Source organism: Aspergillus pseudonomiae (assembly GCF_009193645.1).
Source record: "Aspergillus pseudonomiae strain CBS 119388 unplaced genomic scaffold BDV37scaffold_155, whole genome shotgun sequence".
NCBI lineage: Eukaryota > Fungi > Ascomycota > Eurotiomycetes > Eurotiales > Aspergillaceae > Aspergillus > Aspergillus pseudonomiae.
This window is the reverse complement of record NW_022476147.1, coordinates 1-15,667: the sequence shown is the minus strand read 5'-3', so window position 1 is coordinate 15,667 and position 15,667 is coordinate 1. Positions and strand designations below refer to the sequence as shown.

At 46.3% G+C, this 15,667-nt stretch overlaps 6 protein-coding genes across 6 annotated transcripts; 1 reads left to right on the top strand and 5 right to left on the bottom strand.

Moving 5' to 3' along the window:
- Positions 1-40: 40 nt before the first annotated feature.
- Positions 41-897, bottom strand: BDV37DRAFT_265558 (uncharacterized protein). The gene has a single exon (XM_032083796.1). It carries the CDS (start codon positions 583-585, stop codon positions 244-246), a length of 342 nt encoding a protein of 113 aa, XP_031934806.1. The 5' UTR covers positions 586-897; the 3' UTR covers positions 41-243.
- Positions 898-1,246: 349 nt separating this feature from the next.
- Positions 1,247-3,186, top strand: BDV37DRAFT_289377 (nucleic acid/nucleotide deaminase domain-containing protein; the record flags this gene model as incomplete). Its single annotated transcript, XM_032088450.1, has 2 exons — positions 1,247-1,610; positions 1,655-3,186. 2 exons carry the CDS (start codon positions 1,247-1,249, stop codon positions 3,184-3,186), a joined length of 1,896 nt encoding a protein of 631 aa, XP_031934805.1.
- Positions 3,187-3,560: 374 nt separating this feature from the next.
- On the bottom strand, positions 3,561-4,763 carry BDV37DRAFT_276893 (uncharacterized protein; the record flags this gene model as incomplete). The annotated part of the gene is made up of 6 exons (XM_032085649.1): positions 3,561-3,606; positions 3,641-3,801; positions 3,838-3,969; positions 4,050-4,354; positions 4,465-4,682; positions 4,729-4,763. 6 exons carry the CDS (start codon positions 4,761-4,763, stop codon positions 3,561-3,563), a joined length of 897 nt encoding a protein of 298 aa, XP_031934804.1.
- A 727-nt stretch (positions 4,764-5,490) lies between these two features.
- Positions 5,491-7,159, bottom strand: BDV37DRAFT_55583 (SANT/Myb-like DNA-binding domain-containing protein). The gene is made up of 3 exons (XM_032090867.1): positions 6,882-7,159; positions 6,584-6,796; positions 5,491-6,537 (listed from the first exon to the last, which is right to left on the bottom strand). Exons 1-3 carry the CDS (start codon positions 7,030-7,032, stop codon positions 5,591-5,593), a joined length of 1,311 nt encoding a protein of 436 aa, XP_031934803.1. The 5' UTR covers positions 7,033-7,159; the 3' UTR covers positions 5,491-5,590.
- A 1,023-nt stretch (positions 7,160-8,182) lies between these two features.
- On the bottom strand, positions 8,183-11,133 carry BDV37DRAFT_289375 (uncharacterized protein; the record flags this gene model as incomplete). Its single annotated transcript, XM_032088449.1, has 2 exons — positions 8,183-10,712; positions 10,772-11,133. 2 exons carry the CDS (start codon positions 11,131-11,133, stop codon positions 8,183-8,185), a joined length of 2,892 nt encoding a protein of 963 aa, XP_031934802.1.
- Positions 11,134-15,097: 3,964 nt separating this feature from the next.
- On the bottom strand, positions 15,098-15,481 carry BDV37DRAFT_289374 (F1/V1/A1 complex, alpha/beta subunit of ATPase; the record flags this gene model as incomplete). Its single annotated transcript, XM_032088448.1, has 1 exon — positions 15,098-15,481. The coding sequence occupies one exon, from the start codon at positions 15,479-15,481 to the stop codon at positions 15,098-15,100; it is 384 nt and encodes a 127-aa protein (XP_031934801.1).
- Positions 15,482-15,667: the final 186 nt, after the last annotated feature.

The following is a 15,667-nucleotide window of genomic DNA, read 5'->3' as shown; positions in this document are numbered from 1 at the left end:
AGCTGGCTTGCATGTACGGCTCGCTCACCGATTACGTTTGCGTCATTTCTGTTACATTAGCTAGTCGCGGCTAGTGAAGATTTACCCAGTCCAGGTCTCTTCTTATTGGACAGAAGGTCCAACTGTCTTAGCCTTACAAGACCACCATGTCACTGTCATATTGCTCATTTTTCCGTAGTAACCATGATACCCGATACAGCACTCTCAAATTTAGAATTGGTCTCTATACACCGGTCATCGAGCTCAAACGAATTCTCTCTTCCATGACCCTGGTACTCTAAAACAGGTACAATACTGTAGCGGAGGAGCAGATAAGGCGACATAATAATAATGGCAATAGTGATAATAGTACAAAAAGAGGAGCGAGTGGGAATGCAAGTCGGAAAATGGGCGCAGAAGCGGGCACAGAGACAGAGGTGAAGGCGGGGCTGGAAGGTGCATGAGACAATAATCTCTGTTAGTCCCAGGAAATCCAATAGCGAGACAACACAGCAAGTAAGGGTGACTTGCACAGACTAGTGTGTAGAACAGTGTAAAATCATACCAGCCAATATGTCGCAAGCGATTCATTGCTAATGGAGACATTTTCAGTTCGTCATGTCGTGACCACTAACGAATCTCTTGCCATCCGAACCAATATCTTTCACAGTGCTCCTCGGCGCTTTATACAGCACCAGAAAGGATTCTAATACACGGTAATCTCATTGATTCACAAAGGATTTTATCAACACGATCAGAAGCTCCAATTGCCAAGGCCAATTAGAAGCTTTAGTCTGACTACCACGCAAAGGCGGGACCCACAAATAGATGGATGCTGCAAGAGCAAAAAGAACAGAGAAAGAGATGGCCTTTCTCGTCAGATATTGATATGGCGTAGATGGTGTGGCCTCATGCCGTATCGTATTTTTGTCGATATTCTTAGGGTGCCTGATATCTAAGCCTTGCTTGGGTTTTACCAAATATTGCAAACAACCTATCAAGCGATATCCCCCAGGCACTTAGCCATTGCCTTATTATTTACACGGGCCAATAATAACAGGTCAATAATCAGTAATTTATCAATTTTCCTGAGTGGGGTAAGAGGGGGGAGAGATACTCTTGTGGTAACACGACGATTCAGGTGGGGTAGGGGGAAAGAGGTACATATATCTACGTCTTCATCAGGTAGGTCAATAATTGTCTGATCAAAACCGTAGACCGCGAGTAATTTTCTGACATTTAACTAGAGTTCAAATTTCCTGGCTCGATGCCTCAAACTTCTGATCCTGCCATAGTCTGTGCTGAAAACATAGCCACGTTGTCTTTATTTCATAGTATCCCCGTTCCACCAATATCCAACAAAGTTGGCCTTGCACCACCCGATAACGAGCAATACTCCTTATCTTTTGACCAAGAGCGTAAGCTAGCCGGGACACTGGCATTCCTTGCGCATATCAAGGATGATGCTGAACACATTCCCGCCGTGTGTATTGAGGAAGACTTGGACTCATTTGCCTTAAACGTGATTCTGGCTGTTAACAAGGCTAAAGCCCATGATGGAGACGATGTGATTCATCGTGTCCAACAAGGGTTTGAGGGTATTTTCAAAGTCCTTGCGAGAATTTCTGGCGGTAAGTGACCAATAATTGTCTCTTTCGGACGCTGACAATACCAGAATCAGATGAGTCACTCAATATTAAAGACCAGATTCTTTCCATGATCGTCTCAATGTGTTCATGTCGCATCCTCTCCCGCCTGCGACTAAGCCCTACAGGAAGGAAACCGCTGAAACGATCAATCAAGGATATTCTTAACGAAGCAGCGATGGCCTTTACGAGGATTGATCGGCGTAAACTGGAAGATAGAAATCTCCTAATAAGCATGGAACTATTGACATCCAAAGTCAAGGAAGCTAGAAAACTTGCCGACTCATGGTCTCGATATCAGGTCACCCCACGGCTAGTAGATCTTGTGTATGGCATCTATCAAATATACCAGGTCGAACAGCTTCCGGTAATAGTCAACCTTATACCGAATCGCGATATGAGTCCCAGTGCAAGAGAAAATTTTCTGAATATCGTTGGTAAAGTCTATCAATATCGAAATGCCGCAAGATTCTTGTATCGGACTGCGAAAGCGTTTCCATTGGCTCGAAAAATGAGGACGGTACCTGTTCACCTATCGCAGGACGCATTTAGTACGCCTTCACTTGACGGATACACACCAGACTTGTTGTCCAAAGTTGTAGAGGGAAGCCCCAAGGGCAAACAGCCGAAGATTTTTAAAGAAATATGCCGCGCTCTGGACTTGGGTGAGCAAAGGGCAACTGACCAGTTCTCCCGTCAAGTTAAAAAGAGTTTAAAAGAGGCGAAGATCCATGCCGAGGTTCAAATCATCACATATTGCGAACTGCGATCGCCAGCGTCACTTCCGCGAGTGATCTGCTCGAGCAAAGACGCTTGCTTTCTTTGCAACTTGTTCATCCAGGTATACAAGAAGATATATACACCCCGGTCTCATGGACGGCTATATCCTGGATGGCGGTTACCTCGGGTACCACAGCTTAGAGAACTAGAGCAACGATTTTGCCAATCACTAGAGGATATATTTAGAGAGAGCCGCACTGCGCTTCTGTCGACTGGCCGGAAAACCCTCTATCCATGCCCTAATGAAAGTACCCTCTTTACACTCGGTGTGTCTGGGACAACAGTAGACATCACGCCGTCGAAATTAAACCAAACAGCACAACTTGGTCTGGCAATGCACAGGCGGGCGACCGTTCCACTGAATTTAAGCCACTGTGATGCTCACAGTACGGATAAGTTTGTGAAGCCAGAAGTCAGCGACTCGGATTCTACTTTATCTCGTCCGCGGTATCTCTGCCCAGAGCAGCAAAAAGCCGGGTCTAGGAGTGATGTAGCATTACTTCAAGGCTCAAAAAAGCTAGATTCCATCGGTCCCGAAGAAACATCAGAGTTTTACTGTGCAGGCTCTTTGGAGATGCAAGTTGAGTGCATCGCAGATTTAGCAAGTTTTAAATACTCCATTGAGTGGCTCAACCACGAAGAAGCTATAAAGACTCGAGAAAAAGGTGTTTCATTACCACTCATTGATGCAGAACACATTGAGGGAGAAGTCACTCTATGTCATAGTAATATATTATACATCAGCAGCAGGGATACAGTTTTGAAGATCTGTTGGAGTTGAGAAGAGGAATAACTATTTCCATCTGAACCCGGTGACAATGGGGAACGTCGCATCCCAGCTTTGGCAAGAGTTTGCCGGGCGGTCTAGAGCACTTACTAGTTTAGTTGTCTTTGACCCATGGATCACTTACAGTTCAGACATATAATTTGCAACAGAGAATATATTGTAGAGAGAAGTGACTCGGACCATCGTCCCACAACACTTTACTGATAGAGACAAGTGGGGGGGAGGAAACTTAGAGAGTAGAGCATGAAATGCACACTCACTCCTGGAACGACTTTACCTGATCACTTGTGCAGCGTTTCCGCCCTGAAATTCTCTAGATGTTTGGACTATGCCCGGTGCAATCTGCTGTAAAAACTAATTTTCCTAAATCACCTTATCCGAATAAGCAGTCTCAGTGACACCACTCTTTCGCATCTGAACATCCGAGGGTAGTGTATTGTGTCCCAACCTCCTTTTTGCTTTCTTATACTTTCCAGAAATTCCACGATTCCGGCTCTCCCACTCCACAAGCTCGTCTCTAGCTCTTTGTAATTGACTTTCTTTTTCTTGATAATTAGCCTCCAACTCATTGACCTTAATTTGAAGCTCATCAATTTGCTCCTCCAAAGGCTAGGCTCCAGTTTCGCTCGCTGTAAGCCGCCTGACTAGTTTGTGTGACAAATCTGTCAAAAATTCTCCTCCTTCCTCTAAAAGCTTCGTGAGATTTTCATTTGCCAGTTTAGTATACTTCAGTGCGACATATTGAGATAACAGTTTCCGAGCTGGATTATCCTGTAGCTGTGCGCTAGGGGTTGATTCGTAGACGACGCGGATAGCATCTGCCAGGTACGGAAATAGTGAATTTTATGTGCATCGACGATAAGGAGAACTTGTGTTAGGCGTTGCAGCACAAAGCTCTCAAGGTCGGGGATGAGAAAACGATGTGCAAAACAATACACTTTCGCATGGAGCAGGATATCGGCGGCAGGATTAATTTCAGAGTTTTGAAGTTTTCTTTCAGTTATACGGCCCGCAGCAGCCTGGGAAGCCTCTGCTGGTAAACCAACTCGGAGGCACCGGCTCAGGGGAGTTAAAGGCCTGTTGAACGTTGGTTTATCTGCAGATCCAGTATTAGAGGCGGGCGATTCTGCACCGACGGATATGGGTTCGAAGCTGATGTTGACTATGGATTAGATTAGCCGACCACCTCCTTTACAAATTTGCCTTGCCTACCTTTGGTATCATCCGTGTTCAAATATATGTCGTGCTGGTCAATCGCTGAGTCTTCTACACAATAGTCTTGTGTGTAAAAGTAGCTTAAAACACATTCGATTGTTTGCTCATCAAAATCAGTCCAGTCGATGGGCCCGCTGGCCCCGTTCTCCATCCATGGCCCACTAACTCGAGCATTCAACGCTGACGTGTTGCACCACGACAAGGCTGCAGGGTGCACAAAGTATGACCTCTCACCACTTCCTACAATGATCTGGATTGGGTGCCCCCTAAATATTCTTATCTACTTCAGCTACCTGTACGGTTTCGGTGAAAAAGATTTACCTTGCATACTCATGGGCCCTTGGACGTGCCACCATCTTCAACAGGGGAATAAAAACGTGGTTGGAAGACTGATCGAGAAAGTGGAGAGTAGCGTCAAAGAAATGAAGAGGGTGCTAAATGAAAGAAACACAGGAACAAATACCTGATCAGGTTTTCCCTCTAGCAGTGAATACATTCTAGCACACAATGCCGCAAATCTGCAGGGTATATTTACCCCGTCCTAAGAGGAAAGCAAGGGTGCCCAACCATGCCAGGATTGTTGGCAGATAAAGGGTGCGAGAAGTGTACCATAGAGTGTAGCCTGCCAAATTTTTTCTTTTGGTTTTCTTTTTTTTAAATGAATAAAGACATTTAGTGGTATAGACTTGGCTGGATGCTTCGCCGAATAAGATCGGCACTACGCGTAGAAGGCTCCATTCTAGGGTCGTCAGAGTAGGCTCCCAGGAGTGACTGAACGGCTTCCAGAATCAATGAGCCTCTTGGAAAAAGCGCTCGTGAACTTGTGGGTTTGGCGAGGCTGCAAGGTACTAATGTCGCTTTTCTTCTCAAAGCCCGAACCTTCACATGTACAGCGCGCTCAACAGAATCAGCAAAACCTAAAAACTAAACAAAGCGCTCCTACCCAGACAGTCATGGCGATTCTATTGGCCTCTGATGTCTAATTTGAAGTGGAACATCGTACAGATTCCACTGCACTCGCTTATCATCTATCCATTCATGCATCGTCTCTACGTGTCTTAACACTTGGGTATTGTTACGAAGCCTCTAGCTGCCACTGTCATTTCAAAAATTCCAACACTGTTATTAACGCAGGAACCGATAAACTAAATCAGAATGTCGATGGTGTTATTGAAGCAGGTCGTCACCACATTCGATCGCCAGGACCAAGGATCCGAGGATCAACATTTTCAAGTCCCTGAGAGAGCGATGCTGCAATATGGTCTATTCCTGAAGACTCAGAACTACAGGCAATGGCCAGGTTACCTCCGACTACGTTATGTGGACGCGCCCGAGTCGATCTCACGTTCACTGTGCGACTTGGACGATTCTGCCGATTCGCCGAGGATTTGCGGCTTTGGTGACGTTTTTCGGTCGATGGTGTGCCATTCTCCTTACGAGACATGGTGTAATATCGCAGCTGGATGGCTCCCGGTGTCCTTCCGGGAAAGAGCTGGAAGATGTGCCCCCACGGCAGTCCTTGGCAGTCCCTCAACTCTAACAATCTCTTATCATCTTCGACGGCCCATTTGCCCCGCTTAGACTCCTGGCGGGGTCGCACTATTGATGGTTTTAATTTCAATAGATCTGTAGCCGTAGTCCGAGTCGCGATCACACCGTAAGCATGCTGCAGCTTGCTCATTGCTTGCTGCAGCACGGCGAGATCATGACGAACAGGGTCATCCTCCCCGAGGCTTTCTACGGGACCATTGTTATCCTTAACCATGCTGTAAAAGCGCTGTATGTAACGGACGGAGTTTTGAAGTACGTCCATACCGTCTGACGGTGTGGAGAGTTTCGGATGAGAGGCTTTCTGCGGTGGTGTGCCGGTGGATGTGGGGTGATTACGGCGTCGTCGCTTCGGAGACTGATGGGTTGAACTATCTGCAGACCGCTTCCTTGGTCTCAGCACGCGGTCCGTATCATTGTTTCTGTCATTTTCATTTCCATCATCGTCATCGCCAAACACATCGAAGACTCTGCCAGTACCAGGGCCTTCCAGTCCCGTAACCGAGGGGGTACCGTTCGAGCGCGAAGTAGCATAGAGAGCAACGTCTTCAGGGTAATCGGTAGGCTCGTCGGGCTGGAAAGCTGAAAGATGTTAGGGCTAGTTAGAATGCTATGAGAGGCAACTCACCCCAGTCGCCTTTTTCTAGTTGCGTTGTGCCCTCCAAACCTAGGCCAGAGTCTTCGGACTGATATACAGCTTCGTGATTATTGACCTGCGCTGCAACAGCAACGCCCTGACTTGTTGATGGAGACTGGCCTCCTGTACCTCTGGCACATTCCCTTGTGTTTCGCATAGCTGGACTTGGCTCCCAGAACTTTTGAAACTCCAGATTCACCATTGCTGCAAATTTGCCGAATTGTGTTAGAAGAAAATTGTAGCAGCGAAGACTGAGCAAGAAATGTGTATTGAGCGAGGGAAACGCAGCTATTTAACATTAATGCGAGCAGACGGGGAAATTCTTTCGCTCCGATACGAGCGGTGATAACACAAACGTCGGCTGTTCCCAACCAGTCATCAAGTATAACCCCACTGGCAATGTATCGAATGAAAGGGTTTCTTTTAGCCTGCGGGGACATCACTCCCGACGTGTATACTATGCTAAACGGCGATATCCACGACCCAACTGCATAACTGCTTAGCCGAATCGGGGTCCATCACGACTATGCGACTGGTGCAGCCGGATCGATCGACATCCGTTTAAAACAGCCAGGACATGATCATGACTATTGGGGCACTGCCTAAGTCAACAAATGATCGGTAGACCATGCTTGTAGACCCTTGCTTTCTCTCTCCCTTTTCTTTTGAAAAAGGGAGATGTCAAAAAAAAAGTTATGACATCTCCCATACCAGATCCGTCAACAAAAGTCGATAATCTCAGAAGTCTAGGCACACGCGTGATGGATGGTTCCGTGAGATCACCAGTCGAGCGCGGCAATGCCGAGGTTAAACCGCGGATTGGTCACCAGAGGAGGCTGGGTAGTGGGAATTCAAAATTGGCAACTTTGTTCGTGGATCCAGGCCTGGACTGTTATGAAAGCGGCGTAGAAGCGGTAGGAATGGGACGGATTGCGCGAGAAACCACGAAAAGTTGCATAGTAGGTGGGGGTAAGTTAGTGGACGGACAAATGGTGACTCGTACAGACAACCATGGTGACATCGCCTCTCGAGGCCGCGTCATTTCTGGCGTCATCGGTCTGCGTGAACGGGGCAGTGCTAGGCAGCAGCGCGGTTAGCCACGGCGTGAGCGAGCCCGCAGGAGAGTCGAAATGGGTGGTTTTGGGAGGGAAAGAGTGTTGAACAGGTCAGGGGAGGGAGCGAGATTCTTATAGAAAGCTCAAAAGCGGCGAGCGGGACTGAGCGGTGGGGTGATTGGCTCAGGGTGCTCCGGGCTCACTCCGGGAGCGCGTCTGACCCGATCCGGCCTGCTCTGGGCTCACTCCGGGAGGGCGCCTGACCCGATCGGGCAGTGTTACCGTCAACGAGATTACATAGGCAACTTATAGTACCATGTATTTTGACGCATTTTTTCCCACCATGTTAATGTAGACAGTAGAGAACATAAAATCTCAAACTAGATCAAGTAAGACTGTAATTGATCATATATGGAAGGTCAACTAGAATAATCACGATATGGTTGAAATCCCTTGCCTTAAAAACTGTAGTTTTATACGGGATACTGGACTCGCAACTCGCTGGTATCCGCAACTTGGTGGTTGAAAACGTAAGTTATAGGTTGCCCCCCAGAGTGGCCTGCTTGTGGATACTTTCCATCAACTCTGTTTGGTTGAGCGGTTTGGGGAGATAGTCGTCCATTCCTGTTGCAATGCACCTTTCCCGGTCGCCGAGCATCGCATGAGCCGTGAGAGCGATGATAGGAGTGTGGCGTAGACCGTGGGCTCTCTCGTACTCGCGAATTTGGACCGTCGACTCCAATCCGTCCATGACAGGCATTTTAACATCCATTAAGATTACATCGTACTGTTGGTGCCGAAACTCATCCAGGGCCTCTTGACCATTTCCAGCTACAGTCACATGATGATGGTACTTTTCTATCATCTTAAGCGCTACCTGCTGGTTTACCTCGTTGTCTTCAGCGAGCAGAATGAACAAAGGATGAGAGTTTCCTGAGTGATTGCGTAAAGGTCGGCTTTCTAGAGCAGGGAGGATTCCGTTAACTAAATCAATTGGGCAGCAGGGAGTTGTCACATAGGATATTATGCCTAAATGTAGTGCGGACTCCATATCGACTGACACCACAGGACAGACCAGAACAACAGGGAGAGACTTGATTGTATCCAAGCCCCTCAGGTGAGAAACAGATTCTATAGTCTGCACCATCAAGACGTCATATTGCCGATGTGGAATTGTGATGGGCGGAACCAGAGTTCCTGGTTGAGAGGTACAGTCTTGAATATTCACAATATCAGTGTCAAGACCAAACTCCTGTAGAACCAGCTTGATGTGCTCTGAATCGCCACAGGTATATTTATCAGGTTCTTCGACGAACAGCACTCGACAGCTCTTATATGGTGTAAGCTCCTTGGCAATGTCCTTGATAGATCGATCCAACAATCGAAATACGCATGTGAAGTGGAAATTGCTCCCGACACCCATGGTGGACGTGACGTATATGTCTCCTCCCATCAATTTGACCAACTTCTTGGATATTGATAAGCCCAGTCCGGTGCCGCCAAATCGTCTCGACATAGAGCCATCCGCTTGTTGAAAGGTATCGAAAATCGATTCTAATTTGCTCTTTTCTATGCCGATACCTGTATCCGAAACGCAAAACTCGAGTGAACATTTGCCTGGAGGACAAGCTGTTGAGTGTGTCTCATTGACAGTAAGCACAACCTCTCCAGTCTCAGTGAATTTGATTGCATTTCGAATTAGATTTAGAATAACCTGCCGCAGGCGAAACGCGTCCCCAATCACATAATCACACACTGAGTGGTTGGTATGGTATATGAGGCGAAGGCTTCTTTCACTACACGCAGCCACAAGAGTTTTCAGGGCTTTAAATATAGCTTGCCCCAGGCTAAATGGAACAGCCTCGATCTCCATGTGATTTGCTTCGATTTTAGAGACATCGAGGATATCATCAATGATCACTAAGAGACTGTTTCCTAGGTTGCGAACCACATTTAGCATGTTTCGGGTGTGCGGAGCCAGATCATCTGTATCAAGAGTAAGTTGAGTCATGCCAATAATGCCGTTCATGGGTGTTCGTATCTCATGACTCATATTCGCAAGGAAATCCGACTTGCTCTTGTTTGCCAGCTCAGCAGCCTCCATAGCCGCAATATTGTGCTGGATTCTATCACGCAAGTCGGAGGTCATCTTGTTTATTTTTTGCTTCAGCTCGTCCATCCCGCCAGAGGCGCTCACTTTAATTATTTTACTAAAGTCACCATCAGTGGCGGCATTAGTGATTTGGCCAAAGGCCCGAACTTGTGAGGTCAAGTTGTCCGCCATCATATTGACGTTGGCAGTAAGTTCATTCCATATTCCTTGAGACCCATATATACGGGCCTGTCCGCCAAGAACCCCTCTAATTCCGACATCACGGGAGACCTGGCTCAGTTCAGTGACAATTGTACGGATTTGGTCTACCGTAGTATTGATGGTGTCCTGCAGTTGAAATATTTCACCTTTTGCGGGCCCTTTGATCTTTTGACACAAATCACCGTGTGCCACTGCTGTCGTGACCGCAGTAATTTCCCGAATTTGGTTTGTCAAATTCAATACCATGGAGTTGATATTCTCAGTAATCTTCTTCCATACGCCGTGCATTCCGGGAACTTGTGCTGGGACACCAAGAAGGCCCTCCGTTCCTACCTCCAATGCAACCCTGGACACCTCATAAGCCAAAGCTCGCAGTTGATCTATCATGACATTACTCGTGATCTTAGAAGTGATGATGTCTGTGTCCATTTCCAACCGATCAATTGAAAGCTTTGTTGAGAGATTCCCATTAGCAATTTGTCTAATAAATTTTGTGATATCCTGTAGTGCTGTCCGAAGCGCTTTGTTCATCTGACGATGCTTCTGCAGTTCTGCCACAAGATGACCATTCTTGCCCCCCGCACGATGAAGAAGTATTTCGGAGAAAATACTTGAAACAACCTCTCGTGGAAGCTTTATTTCCTGATTTTGCTCACCAAGCGCTCGTCTTATGTATGAACTATTATCATCGCGTGCAAACACATCTCCTGCACAACAGTTGATATGGTTACTATCCCAATCTTCATCCAGCCTAATCAACCAGTCAGTGTCGGAATATCACATCAAATTGATTTATTATCCAATTCATACCATTCAGATCCTCTTTTCATCGCAGGACACAGTCGACTGTTGAGCGGCCTGGTATACGGCCTGGTATACGGCACGGGCAGTACAGACTGGCAAGAATCACTCTCCAGTTCCGCGCAGGGTATCTGAGTTTCTAGAGTACTGAGTTGCAACAACTGAATGTGACGTATAAATCCTAGAAATTGCTTTTCGAAAGCCGTTTTCCCATCGCTTGGCTCCCCGGGAAAGTGAAAGAGTAGATCGTGGGCGGTGCCTGTTGATGCATCTGAGGGTTCAATGAATGAAGCAGTAGCATCGAGCCGAGACGGCAGAACATGTTCTAAATTGGCCGCTGCAGCCAAAAAGGCCTCCTCAACAGCAGACATTGTTAGGGAATGTTAAATCTCAGTGGCGAGAAAAGGGCCGACGGGGCATTGTTCGTGGCCAAACACTGCCCTGGTTACACATATCCTTCAACAATAAATATAGGATACATGTAACTTTTTAAGCGCTTCGCTTTGCTATGAGGCCCTTGTCTAGACAGAGGAATTTTCGAGTAACTACCTAAAATATTTGTTGAAGGTGGGAGTTACATGGGGAAGAATTTTTGGTAATAATATAATAGTTTGCTAGAGGTGCTGCATACTTGATAAACGGGGCTTCTTGTCTTATGGATGTCGATCAAAGTCACAAGGCATGGTTATTCGGATTTGACCTAAAAAGCGTCAGCTACGTGGTTTACCAAGGAAATGCAAAGGCGACAAAGGGGTGAGCCATAGAACTGGAGAAATCCGCTATGCGACTGGCTGTTCCAGACCGAACCTTGCCGTCGGACAACTGAACAGGTTAGCATAAACTCTCAATGATCTCATTCCGCCTCCGGCAAGAACTGCTTATTGTGTCTTTGTCAGAAGACCTTTAGCTTCGCTTTGTTGCCCTGCTCCGGTGGTTCTTCATCAGACCACTCCGCTCCAAATTTGTCGACCTAGTCGCCACATTTAACTAGAGAAGGCTAGATTGTGTTACAGAGATTCTCGTAATAAGCTTACAAGTACTCTAGCCGAGTTTCGCACTTTTCGCACTTTTTGAACAAGTACTGGAGATATTGTACTACTGCTAAGTTTCCTTTTCGAGGAGCATGGAGAATTGGATGCGGTAATGGAAACAAAGAAGAGAAGGTGTGGCTACAAAACATGCCGTCTTTCATATCAATTGTCAGAACCTATAGGGAGCCTAAGGCGGCAACCGGGTCACCTGACCACAACACCAGAGAATCTCTGTACGATAGATTACCAATTCCGAAACAACAGTGGGTGATTCTGATACAAAAGCATCCACGGGTGCTTCGCCTGTTCGCAGACGAACCCAAAGGAAGGCATAACGTCCTATATACCTTAGTGAAGACCAGGAACGCGATACACTAGGTGGCGGAGCGAAACGAGGCCAGAAAACAGACGCGTCTCGTACCTGCAACTGGACTTCGCCCTAGTCCGCGGGCGCCCCTCCGAGGGTGGCTGGCAGACCCGCAAAATGAGGGCGGGGGTCTGAGCCCGCCCTCTGAGGGTCCTCGAACAATTCCGACTCGCGAAATCGGAAAGTTTCTTGCGAAATATTAAAATTTCAATGTTTTCCATTTTAATTTCACCTCACGGTGTTCGATCCAAATTAGTCATCATACGTTTAAGCCAATCAAAACCTCAGAGTTGTATTTCTGGTATTTCTCGTGACGGTCTCGTCACAATGTATCATGTGATCTGCTGGCTTCCCCGCAACTCTTCATGTTCAATATTCTCGTGGTATGGCTGCCAAGGCGTTCGCTTCCTTTTCTTCATCTGCGCTCCCCCAGTTTTGGGGGGAAAGGATTAAGTTGGTTGTGTACGCGCCTCCTGGTGCTGTTTCTACGCGCAGCTTTTCTAGCTAAAACATTGGTCTAAATATAGTAGGCAAGATGATCTTCTACATTAATGCATGTTATCTTGTTTTTGCTCTTGGCCATATAGTACAGTGCACAGTCTCTCATATCTTACACTCTCGCTGACGAAGATGACCCTTCTGGTACGCCCAGATTATGTGGTAGTTGTCAATACTTCACGGTGAACAGTAAAGCTAAAGCCATTTTCACTTATCACTTATCTCTCTCTCTCTCTCTCTCTCTCTCTCTTATATTTCCCATTCCTTTTCTTAATACATGAGCTACGTATAAGCTAGTATGTGGTTACGGAACATGTGGCAAAAGTGTTGCTGTAAAAAGTAAAATGGTATACTTTGGTTCGGTAACTGAGTGTTACGCCCGGGTATTCGTCCAAGGACTCTGCGACCAGTTAGCTATCTTGGTTAGATGCGACTTACTTGGTGGCTAGAATCCACTAGTGACTGGTGACGGTAGGTGACCCAATATGGTCCGAACAATTCGATGGTACGGTAGTGACGATGCTGCTGCGAATAGTCCAAGCTAGAAAGGCCCGGCCAATTGAGTACGTATACTCAATTGTTAGATAGTGCGAACGAGTTGAGCTGGTAACGATACGAAAATGTTCCTGAATAGAATGTAGCTATCAAGTAACAATTTAGATTGATCACGAAGAACTAAACTAAGTACATAAACGAGTGTCCTTATATATCCTTCCCTGGAGTATCTTGGTATGCTGGGTGGTATACCGTTGGTATACACGTGGTATACGATATACCAAATTGTATACTTTCCGGTGATAATTGGTATACCATTCAGCTTGTCACGTGACTTGGCTAGTAATGGCTGTCAGTTAACTGTGTTGTCAGGTACTCCCTATAACCGTCCTTTGGTAATCCTGCGGCTGCTTTCAGCTCTTATCGTCCTGTGGTTTTCTGCCTTGTGTTCCCGCTTTCGATAAAGGTGCGCTAGACAAAGGGTCTGTAACACTGAGGTAAACAATTCGAAAGCGTTTGGTAGGAAACCCAATCTATTAGTTCACTATAGGTTTTTCACTCCAAATTCAGTTGCAGTATGAGATATACCATCCTTGCTAGAAGTAATGACCTCCATCGGGGCCTTTACATTTGTAAATTTAGCGGAGGAGCAAACAGGTTGTTTATCACCAACCGCCAACTCTGCCTTCGCCTGGCCTGTTTTGTTGGGCGGAATGACTAACCTGCCGCTCTAGTTCCGCGTTCAGTCGTATGACTCATGAGGTGCAAGATGCTATACGCTTGAGTTGGAAGATTTAAATTGAAGATCAATTCAGAATATGTATGTATAGTCAGTCTCCTGAGTGCGACTTTGACATAAGTATACTGTATTATCCTTAAATGGACTCCAGAATATTTGTCAGTGCTGTCGAGAAATAAGTAGTGTACATAGTGTAGAAGCATAGACAATTCCCAGCATACGCCATCAATCGTTCAGAATGAGTGGTAACCAACTAGAGACTGTAGTTCTACAACTGCAGTGGAAAGTCAAAAGACATCTGCATGCCATCCGTAGGCTAGTCGGTGTTTGGCAGCAAGTTACAAACTGTAGACCGCCAGCTGCATACCGGGATTTTGATTATTGAGCACTATTTTGACGACTTTAATGGTATAAGAAATAATCGACAAGTGCTTCGGCCTCCATAGTGGAATTATAAGGAGGATAAAGACTCTAAAATGCGAACGGTGGAACAAGAATCGAATGATCGGCTACTAAATTGCGACGAGTATGATGTTGTGCCTTGTAATGAATGGTAGAAACTATCTAGTGGGGCAACGAAATCACTCGCACGGACGCTAGGCTCAAGCTGGACGCCCCTCCCATCAATTCTTAAGGTACATGAAACTGTTAGAACGTTGATACCATTCCCTCTGCCTTAGTTCTCCCAGTCACCTAGATAGATTTTTGGGTCCGTCTCGGGTACCATCCAATAGACAAGCATCCATCGCTTCACAGAAACCATATGTCCATCCCGTATTTTACTTCATGTGTAAGGGCACCCATCTATGGTACGTAGCAGCTCCGATACCATTGTATCAAAAATTAGCTAATATCTCATTGTCGCAATACGGAGTTAATGGTATTCGTTATTTGGATTTGAGATGATGTAGAATCCGTTCTCCACTTAATGACACATCCAGAATCCAAAAGGGCCCCAATCCATATGACAGGATAAATAGGCCCGTATACAAATTTGCGGTTAACCTAGTTACATGTGTTTTGATCAAGGTGCTGATCACCATAACCAATAGAGCCGTTGTAATTTCCATGTAACGATCAGTACAATTATACATATGTCAGTCATGGCTCTAATGTGGTCGAGCATTAATGGTGTCCGTGCAGGTATGACAAAATGACAGCATGTATTTGAATCGAACCAGGTCAATCGGGAATGATTGACTAACTTATGAGAAAACTCTGTTGAATGCCATAATTTTTTCCTTGATTTGTGTTTCTAGCTCATGGCTTAAAATGCCGTCCTTTTCGATCCTGGAGAGCAGCTCAGGCTCAGAATACTTGAAATGGGCGAGCACGTTAGCTTCCCAGCGTTGGATCTGACTAACGGGAATTCCGTCGATAAGACCGTTGATCCCAGCATATAGCAAGGGCACCATTTCATTGACAGCCATCGGAGCGTACTGCTTTTGCTTCAGCAGCTCTGTCAGATGCTCACCACGTCTGAGAGTTTGCTTGGTGGCAGCATCAAGGTCTGATCCAAATTGAGAAAACGCAGCAATCTCGCGGTACTGTGCTAGGTAGAGCTTGAGTGAGCGAGCAACTTGTTTCATGGGCCCGAGTTGAGCTGCGGAGCCAACCCGAGAAACGGAAAGCCCAACATTAATAGCAGGCCGAATGCCCCTATAGAAGAGTTCGGGTTCTAAATATATCTGACCATCTGTGATCGAGATAACATTTGTAGGGATGTACGCTGACACATCGCCGCCTTGTGTCTCGATGATGGGAAGAGCAGTGAG

Excerpts from the sequence above, each read along its gene's own strand:
- BDV37DRAFT_55583 (XM_032090867.1), bottom strand. The coding sequence starts at position 7,032 with ATGTCCCCGCAGGCTAAAAGAAACCCTTTCATTCGATACATTGCCAGT. Across the intron at positions 6,797-6,881 it reads GCTCGCATTAATGTTAAATA|CAATGGTGAATCTGGAGTTT; the intron begins GCTGCGTTTCCC and ends GCAAATTTGCAG. Across the intron at positions 6,538-6,583 it reads ACTAGAAAAAGGCGACTGGG|CTTTCCAGCCCGACGAGCCT; the intron begins GTGAGTTGCCTC and ends AACATCTTTCAG.
- BDV37DRAFT_265558 (XM_032083796.1), bottom strand. The coding sequence starts at position 585 with ATGTCTCCATTAGCAATGAATCGCTTGCGACATATTGGCTGGTATGAT.